This window comes from Lepisosteus platostomus, chromosome 3 (assembly GCF_059453375.1).
Source record: "Lepisosteus platostomus isolate fLepPlt1 chromosome 3, fLepPlt1.hap1, whole genome shotgun sequence".
Lineage (NCBI taxonomy): Eukaryota > Metazoa > Chordata > Actinopteri > Semionotiformes > Lepisosteidae > Lepisosteus > Lepisosteus platostomus.
In genome coordinates, this window is record NC_142613.1 from 30,437,171 (window position 1) to 30,447,824 (window position 10,654).

General features: G+C 36.8%; 1 protein-coding gene across 1 annotated transcript in view; it reads right to left on the reverse strand.

Annotated features, from left to right (window-relative positions):
- The window catches only part of LOC148674707 (metabotropic glutamate receptor 1-like), a 90,468-nt gene that overhangs the window by 10,598 nt on the left and 69,216 nt on the right, over nucleotides 1-10,654 (reverse strand). The window contains exons 4-5 of the mRNA XM_088625172.1: nucleotides 9,214-9,449; nucleotides 1,695-1,941 (exon numbers count right to left, since the gene is read on the reverse strand). Coding sequence (XP_088481298.1) covers nucleotides 1,695-1,941; nucleotides 9,214-9,449 — 483 coding nt within the window. The remainder of the gene's footprint in view (nucleotides 1-1,694; nucleotides 1,942-9,213; nucleotides 9,450-10,654) is intronic.

Genomic DNA, 10,654 nt, shown 5'->3' on the forward strand with positions numbered 1-10,654 from the left:
TAGAGTAAATACATTATATGATTAAACTAGTGTGATACAATTATTTAAACTTATGGTTCATCAGAAAAACTCTCACTCATGGACTACTAATGAACACTTTAGTATAGCAATAGAATAACCGTCTTTAAAGTCTTTGCAGTGATACCTTGAACCTGTTCTTAATATCAGAATATGACTTTTAATACAGAAGCTTATTAGAGCCAAAGAGAAAAAGAAATATCTTGCTTATACGAGATAGTATTGGATTTATATGAGAAAATGATTGAGTTTAAACAAGAAAATTATTGCGTTTAAATGCAGTAGTTAATTTGTGAACAACATCGCCTACTATTTTATTGCATTATATATGTAATAATATTGTACCGAGCAAAGTAGTTTTGACTTTAACAACAGAATAATATTGTTACACTCTTTTTGGAAAACAATAATGTATACATGAAGTAGAGCACAGTCTGTGAGCAGTCCTCTGTTAAATGCATGTGCTTGTCGCTGTTTCTGTGACAAGTAGAAATGACACAGCTTTCCAAACGTATGTTATTCTTGATGTGAAACTGCAGAAATATGTACTGTGCAGGGGGTTTTGCAGACTCTTTAAACATTGAACAGAATACTGACAAAGATTCCTACCATGGATTTCAAAGATTAAAACAATATTGAACCAGTCACCATCTAGTGCTGAATTTGTGTTTTTACATTAAAATCCTCAAACCTTCTATGGTATTATTTATATTTACAAAATAATGTCTTTACTATTTTATTTCAATCAAAAGAGAAAATGGAAATGTACATGTTAATCAAACAAAAATGGAGCCTCAAAAACTCCCTGGGTTTCCATATTAATGTATACTTTGTGATGGTCCAAGGGGCTATGTCTTCAAGGGGCGTTACTTCCCCCTTGGTTTCTTACAATTTTTAGAAGCTTTCCCCTGCCAAGAGCCTGGACTTCGGCAATTACTGGAGCAAAGATCAACTGTGCACCCTGCTCCAACACATACAGTATAAAAACAGTGCCAGACCAGTGACGTACGAGAGAAGAAGTCGGAGTATGAACGACACAAGACCTTCACATCAGCTTCTACCTTGCACAAGCTGATACACCACTAAACTAGCTTCTTGGCTGAAGACTCCCGACTCCAGACACTCGGCTGCCTACAAGCCTTTGGGCTGAGGACTGGCAGTGGTACTATAACTAGTACAGGCTGCTGGCTCACTAACACAAAGATTTCACTTACTCAACCTTACATGCCTCGGATTGCATACACACTCCTTTTTTACTACCTTAGCCATCATGGACAAGCATCGACCACCCTGTTGCTGTGCCAGATAGAGAGCCGAAAATGGTTCAAGTCAATAAAGAGCAGTCTGACTTCAGACCTGTGTGTGGTGTGCATTTTTGATTGGGGCCTTATATAGAGCCGGTGCTCCTATTGTGAGCTGCCCATGCACCATTCACAATTTGTAATTTGTACACACAACATAACTTATTGAATTGAAGTAATATTTTTTTTCTGGGACACAAATATATGAAAATCAGTACTTATGTTACCATAAAGAAACAAACATACAGAGAAAATAGTCATCTCATTTTCCAAGAAATAAATGTTTAAAAAATAGTAATCTTTGCAAAGCTTTAAAACGTTCTTTACAAAATGAATTGGTTCAAACTCTTGTAGATATAAGAATAAGATCATTACCTGCCAAGTGTGTCCCCTTTCTCATCAAACCGTACCTCCTCTCCAGATATACCTGTGAAAGAGGTATTTAACAGGAATTCTAGCAGCTTGCTGCCATCAATGGGGTTCATGGCATCACAGAGCCCAGTGTGTCCTGAGCACAATTTATGATGCATATCATGTAGCCCATGGGCCATGGCATAAATGGCATTGATGACGAATCCCATCTTACTGTCTTGCACATAGTTTTCTTCCAAGCTCTCATTGCCTGAAAATAAACAAAAGTACTAAAAATTAACAACAAATAACCTAACAGCTTATATGAACTGAAGAAATGTACTTATGCACAAAAGAAGTTGCAACACTTGGGTCAGAATCGATTAGTCAATTAGTCAAAAGTCATTTAATTGGGTTAGATGGGACAAAAAGCCTCCTTTCATTTGTAGCCTTTCTTATTTTAAATCACAAAATGCAGATGAAAGAATCGTGATAATTTTCAGTATTGATGGGCAGCTTCACTCTTCCTGAAATTTCTCAAGCTGTGGACGCTAGACAGCTTAGACAGATGTGACCGTCCTGGGGTGGTGACCCTTGGCCCTACAGGATATGGCCTGTCCCTTACAGAGCCAGGTTTATTATGCCTCTGGACTATTCTCTAGTCTGTTCGAATAGAAAATCATATTCTCTGAGCTTTTATCAAAGATGGGCCAATCATACCAAAAGCAACAAGGTAATCTTTATGAGTGAAGCAGGGTATAATCCTCATTTTATGCTGTGCTTACATCAGATGTCATGTCTTAAATCACGTCTTTCAAATGGCTATTTATACCGTTTCTCATATATTCATTATGGGATTTTAACTCAATTAAAATGCCAGATACTGACACTTTTAAGAAATCACATTACGTGGGGTCAATATTTTGCAATTTAAGAAGTAGATTACATTATATATGTGCCTCAGGAGCAACTGCTAAGTCTAGCATTTTCATTGTGCATCTTATAAGATGAATAACAAAACACAGAAGCTTTCTAAGAGTTAACTACTGCATGTACAAAATGGACCAGGCCTTTTAGCACATCATAAAGCAGCTGTAAGGACTGTAAAATGTGTATTGTACAAAATTGCCTTGTTTTGTTGTTACAACAATAATTCTTTCTTGCTATGACAATGTCACTCAATGCAGTAACAAAATGTACAAGATAGTTTATACTGTTAGGAGAGGTACAATAGCTGCTGAAATAAAGTATTTTGGTCATGTCAGATGCATGAATGATACAAAACGTTTGGAAGTTTGTGTATGTTGTGTCTCTGTAGAAGACAATAACATGGGTGTTTATTAGCAGTTGTAATGCTACAAAATCCCAAACTGACAATTGAACATTGGTTCTAATGGATGTTTTTACAACATGTAGTCTACAAATACTTATTGTCACATCCATTTTGTACAAAATGAAAACTAATTTTTAAATGCTGTCACAAGGTTTTTTACAATCATGGCTTCATCTAACAAAGCACAATATATTAACTTAAATAGAACTGGACCATTACTATTATGCAAAAGTTTTACCTACTGTGTAGTACAACCATTTTGTCATTAAAATTAAATAATTATTAATCTTAAAACAAACTAAATTGGCAAAAAATAATTAAATGGTCAGAAGGTACTAATGCATTCAACCAGTAAACATTTCCATGCACTGAAACACCATTTAATTTTCTTTAAATCTAGAGCTTAATAAAATTCTGTAGTTCACAACAGGGAGTCAAGATGATAGATTATTTGTACTGAATCTGTCAGGCTCGCCCCTGCTGCAGAGCTGCGGAGTGAGTTACTGTAGTGTTTGCCATGGTAGCTGGCCACACATCCACCCCCTGTCACTCTGTGCCTGTTACCATGGAAATGCATTCTGATGGGAAATCTGCATCACCTGTGGGCAACATACATCCATGTCCACACCAGGTGGTGCAGAATATTTAAGGACTCCTAGCACTTCAAGGGTTCTTTTACAGAGTTTTTTTTGTCTGAGTCTCTCAAATCTTTTCTGTTTCCCTAGCTTTGCCTTGCTTGGAATCCCAACTTTTGCTTTGTTTATTATCTCATCACCAGGTCACACATTGGCTTGTTACCTCTCTGTGTTTTCTTGGCTTTGAATTATGTTTTGTTTATTACAATATCTTCTAGATTTGCACTTTGCTACAGACTTTCACTGTGTTTCCTGGATCTGACCCTCATGTACAGTAGGTCTGACCACACCTATTGGATTTCCTTTGTACCTTGGACTATATTTCATATCACTTTCACCAGTTTTGACACCCTGCCTGCTCGACCACGAATGGTGACAAACGTGGACTGTGTTTGCTCCCTGATTTCCTTGCCTGTCTGCTCTTGTCTGTCCCATGCGTGCACAACACAGTGCATTTCCATAGTCAGAGGGATAATTTGGTGTTTCCCTGTCTCATCTACTCTGTTGCTCTGCATGTGGTTCATCTTAGGTCTCATATACCCACTACTAATTCCACATGAGCAGCAGGATATTACAGAATCATTTTATTTCTTATATCAGGGAGTTTAAAATAGGATAAGCAAAATAGAATGTTTTTTTATTTTTTTGTCCACAAGTACATAACAGTTCTTAAATATGAATTAAAGTCTATTTACTGTACCTCTTGAAATTCAGGACAGATCTAATCTTATTTATAATTAAATACTGGCAAAGTGAAGCATCACATGTTCTAAAATAAGCATCCTAGTACATTCTTTTGGCTTCCTTTCTAAGAGTACAGAACAAGCTACCCTGACTTTTTTCAATAAACAGCTGGATGACATCCTTGGATCAATAAGATACTAACTGCCAAATGGGCCAGGTGGGCCAAGTAGCTCGTCATGTTTGTATCTTATCTTATTTCCTTTATTCTTAAGAGTCTATTGCATAATGTTATCTTAAAGATGTGCATTAAGTTTCTTTGCATGATTGCTGAAAAATGCGAATGCTTTATTATTCATACATTAAGCCAGTTAGAAGTAGTATCACTCAATACTGCCAAAACTTACCATTTTATTCTATCTACATAAGAGGTGTGGACACAATTACTGAAATATATTCATTATATATTATACATTTTTTTTTTAATATGAGAAAATATTTCACCAAGTGTGTTAAAAGTGATGCAGTGCTGCCTCGCTGTGCTGGGGTTCTAGGTTCAATTCCAAACCTAAGATGCTATCTGCATGGTGTTTGTATGTTCTCCCCATGTTTACATGAGTTTGCTCCAGTTTCCTCTGACAGTTCAAAGATTTACCGGTAGATTAATTAGCTTCTGGAAAAATTGTGTCCAGAAGTGTGTGCGTGTCTGTTTGTGTCTGCCTCCTGGCAATGGATTGGCGTATTTCTTGCTGGGGTCTGGTTCCCTCAATCCTGTCTTAGATAAAGTTATTATGAAAAGGATGGATAGATTTTTCTTACTTTGTCCCATGTAGGATATTTCATACATTTTTAACAGTTATAATATTCGAGTTAAAACATTCACTTCATTAAACGTTAGTGTATTAGAAAACAATCTGGAGTCCGGTTAGACGTATTACAATTATGTAACTAATAAAGTAATTAAATGTACTATAACAGAGAGCTTTGGGTGGAACAAAGAAGAAAAACACTAGGCCTTTCAAGAATTGAGTTAGACACCCCTGGTCTAGGCTCCAACATGAGGTGGTAAATTAAGTAAGTCACAGCATGGCTCTACTTGTTTCTTTATAGTTTCATATCTTCTAGTTTAGCTTTAACTATTCACACCCAATTGTGAAACTAAAGATCTGAAATCTCTAATATTCAAATACAACAACCACTCAAGGGAGATACAATCTGTTGCACTGATAATACCGCAGCAAAGATAATGTTTAATTAATTTCAGAAGTTTCTTTTACAAATTTGCCACCAAAATACTAACATTTGATTTTTATTTTCCTCTTGTCACTTGAAAGGATTGATGTCTGAGCTTAGAAATGAAATTGTTCAGCAATAAACTTAATAAAGCATCACAAGGGAAAATTATTGAAACAAACAAGAAAATACTTACTTAGATATGTTCAGACACATTAAGCAGATATTGCTATTCTTTTAATTTGTAGTGGCAATGCTTATTAATAAGCCAGAAATAAGTGATGCTGTGCTTTCTCAGGGAGGCCTCTCTCTCTCATCTCTGTGGAGCAGGACACACACAGGCCATCCCATTTTGTTTCTGATTTAAAGTGTTTTCTTGCTGATTAGGAACAATTCCCAGTATCCCGAGGCAACCAGGGATGCGCCTACATAATGGATGGGCTACTCCTGGCGCCAGAGTGTCTGGGAGACCCACTCGGACCTTACAAACACCTGGTTTATGGTCCTAGGGTGAAGAGGTCAATGTTATTCTTTCCTACAGTTGACCAATCAGTCAGGAACCTGCAGGGCGTGGTAACCCCATGTGGGTCTCAAATGCCTGCCAAATTCTCAACCAACCATTGCCCGTCTTTGTTCTAGTTAAAAGACACTGCCGAGCTCTCAGACTTAATCACGTTTCTGCCACTGTTGTTTGAGTGTGGGACTTGCAAAATTGTTCCAAGCTGAGCCAGGGGGAAGCCTGCGCATAAAGACAGATCAGCCCGAGGTGGATGTCACGGATGTTGGAAGGAACGAATCATGGAATGGCAGGAGAGCGTGAAAGACCCTATGTGTAGCGGCGAGACAGGGGGTAGCCCGGGCTCAGCTGTTCAGGAAGTGCCGTATAGAAACCTATGCCCTAAGGTAGCGGCCGTGGGGCGAACTGGTGCTAGAAGGGTTTCAGGACATCTGAACGTCAATGCTGAGCGAGTAGCAGAGCAGAAGCAGGAAATAAATAGGCTACACAACAAGACACACCAGAAAGACAAGAATAATCACAGGGAACTAGGAACAGGAGGAAAGTAGAGCGCCCTCTAGGTGTTCTGGGCGTGACAGTCGAGCCTCCAGCAAAAGACCTCGTGAATTTGCTGGTGCCACCGTGAACATGAGGACCTAAAGAAGGTTCCACAGCCAAAACATTGTGTTTCCTTTCTTCTGTTTTCAGCATGGAATAAACCTATTACTTTCCTTTACAGCCTATGCATACTGACGCAGCTACAGTACCCACCTGAACTACTTCCTTGTTTTGTATCTCTTAGTGGTTATATATTTATCTTTTGTATTCTGATAACCTTCACAGTAAGATCTGGTATCTGTATCCAGGCAGACAGTTATATGTATTTATATGCACAGTTTTATGTATTAATAAATGTATTCCGTGTATTTGAATCTACAGTATGTGTGTGCATTGCTGATTGTTCTGATGATTGATCCTCTAATAGCCATAAAAGAATCACCTCGTGATGTACTGTTACAATTAATAGATTGTTCCAGTAAGTTCACAAAACCCCTACAAATTAAATATATAAATAAACCCCTTAGTATAAATGGCTGTTTATGTACTTTAAGCACTTTTATGAATCTGCTACAGCTGTTCAAATATTAAGTATTCGGTGAACGCTAAACCATTGCATTATATAATTATTACTGATATGCTGATTTTTCAGTGCTTTAAGGATGCTGGATTTGTCTACTTATTTTCTATCCTTGGGTGATACTTTCAAACTGCAATGGACCCTTATAAAGTTCTGTATTTCTGTAACCTCCACTGTTTTGGTAGGAGCAAAAACACTACAGAAGCAAACTATCTGGACTACAAGATAAAATAAAGAGCGTCTTTATTTAACATATTTCTTTTCACATTGGCAGATGGAAAAATGTGAAAAGAACAATAATTAATAAATAATTAATTCATGTTGGTGACTTCACTTTGGTTTTCTTGTGCAAAAATGTTTAAATCAAACTGATGAATGATAGTTTAGTAAAAATATATTTTGCCATGCCATATATAGATTAAAACAAAGTCAAAGAAATATTGTGTTGCACATAATTCAATGAGTATTTGTCAGAGCATTTATCTTATTCAACATTATATGACACAACCAGTGAGAGAAAACTCAAAATTCAGAGAAAAGACCATAAAATAAAACAGAATGAATGTACTGTAGTACTTTTATTTTTTACAAGTGTTTCAATAGATAGTACACTTGCTGATGGGATATGGGCAAATGCACTGTAGTAGCACTTTACTTTCAATTATCCAGTTAATCTAAAATATTATTTTCACCTCTTCACTATTCATTTCAGTTTAAGTTTCCAATTGGTTACAGTAAGCTAATAATTAGATGTGAAAAAGATCCTAACATCAAAAAACCCATTCTCCATTAGTGAACGTTACTGTTCAAGGTACTTAAAACATTATTATGTAGGTCACAAAAAGACACACCAATTACATGTTTTAGTACAAATAAGACATTGGTGGAAGTATATTTGTTCTGAAAATATACTTTCAGTTTATATTTTATACAGTATTTGTAGTATTTAGTTCCCCCTATTACATGAAACTGGAAATACCATATATACTGTATGTAATAGTGCAAAGAAACTCTAAGAGATGTTTATGAGAGACTCATAGAAAGCAGCTGTTCTGGAATCTTGTAACTTCTTCAGATGAGAAATGTCATGTTTTTTTTCTTTCCCACTTAAACCCATTCATATTATTAGAACATACAGTTCTTTTAAAACTCTGAAATCCTTTTCTCTTTTAGATAAACACCCCACTTATTCAACTACAGCTTATCCCTGAATCCCTCTACTGCCTCACCTGCCAACACCTACTGGTGCAGGTACCACACCTACTCTGATCATCAGCTATAATGAAAACCTTTTGTTTTACAGCATCTTGTTGTAGCAAAGGGTGTCTGAGTTGAGCTGATTTCTTATGCATAGTACTATATAGAGTACAACCATTTTCAAAGTTAGTTTTTTTAAGTAGTAAGACTGGCATATAGTTTAGGATTATCCCTGTCCTGTTCTGTCATTCATATCATGATAAATGTAGGAACATAATGATCTCTGTTCTCATCATACCTTGATAAATTGAACTAATTTGTTATGCATAGTACTGTATATAACCATTTTCAAAATGATTTTTTTTCAATAGTAAGACTGGCATAATTTATTTAGATCATATCTTGACCAGCAAACTCAAAGCAATATAAGTAGAAAGTATTTGCCATTAATATTAGCATGTATAAGCTACAGTAAATCGGTTCAGAGTGTAACTTGTGTGCTTTATACATGTATCCTTTCATCCCAATTTAAAATGATGGGCCACTCAGAAGACCAGTTAATCCAACTCAGCGGGGGTGATTAATACTTGTCTGCTTGACAAGTCACAGACAGAATCCACCAGACATTTTAGCACCCTAATTTGTTCAGCCATCTTAGCAAGTCTTAAAAACAGCTGTGTGATCTGTAAACAATATTTACATTTTTTCCTTCTTTCTACCACCCAGAGAGCAAAACTTTGCAACCCAGGTACAACATCATGGCAATGGTGCTGTTATTTTCAGCTTCACAGAAGAATAATTTCTCACTGCAGCATTTTAGTGTGTTTTACCTGTACATGTTTTTTTGAAGTTGTGATTCTCAAGAGGGTGTCCAGGGATTCTGCACTGAAAGCGATGCTGCCAGAATTCAGGAAACCACGGATTCCTAGTATTGGTGTTGAGCCGGAGTTTCAGGTAATAATCGTCAAAGGAGGTGACCTCTTCCGACTGCAGCTTCATGGTGATACCGCCCACTGCTTCCTGTTCATATCCTTCGATTACCTCATCTCGGTCTGCCCAGCCGTCGCTGAAACACAAAATGAAATATGCTGACATATTTGCTTAAACACTCTGTGAGATTATCTGAAGATGCACGGCTTCAGCAAGCTGCAACTGCCACATGGTCAAGGTTTGTCTTAGGGATAAAGCTAGAGCCAGAGTCTCCAGTGATGTTTAGGGAGGAATTACAGTTAGGGTGAGGGATGGAGGCAGGGCTAGTAAGGAACCATTTAAATAAGAAAACTTTATCTAACCATTAGATTATTTTATGGTCTTGGTGAGCAAAATGGAAACACCACATCGTCATGAACAGTCAGCTGCATGAAGGGATATTTAAGCTCTTAAATGTGCTCTAAATGTGCAACAGATTAAATTTAATAATACATAATTCCAAACTAATTATTTTACAGATATTGTCTGTGTTAACTCCCAATGCATATAAAAGAAAAGAAAAATGCTAAATTTAATAATTTCAGTCATAAAGAGGAGCTGCTTACCATATAGGACTAAAAAACTTAAAGGACTCTTTTTCTATTTAGGATGAGCAGAGAACTGATTATTCACTGATTTACTGCTTACAATATGGATTAATCACGAGCCTGTGATATTCTCTCATTCTTTCTTCAGCACTGAGCAGAAATGGAATTTAAACTCCGAGGGAGGTAGTCTACAGGATTACTCCTGTCCTGTTCTGTCATTCATATCATGGGAAATGTAGAAGCACTAAAGATCTCTGTCCTCACCATACCTTGATAAATATGTAAATCATCAAGCAGCTATCTCAAAGTTTCAAGAAAATATCTCAAAAGTGTTCAATTAACAGTAAGCATAGACAGACCAAGAAAGTGCACTATAATTCTGGTACAAAGCTGCATTTCTCTTCATGGCACTGATCATTCTGCATCCACCCACTAAAATGACTCAGTGACTTAAGTGGCAAAAAGGGAAGAAACACAATTTGGTCTTTATGTAACACAGAAGTGCTACTATGGAGGAGTCAGACTGAGAGAAAAAAAGGAAGTTAATTGCTTGTGCAACAAAAGAGCTAACCACAATTGTCCTAGTATATACAGTAGTGCTCACTATAATGCCTCTTCATTCAAAAGGATACAACAGAGTTTCAGATGGACTAAGCATCCCAGTATTTCCACCACTGAAAGAGTTACATGCAGTAACCATTATGTGCCTGCAGCATCTGTATACAGTACATTGAATGGTCAGATGAGAAAATCT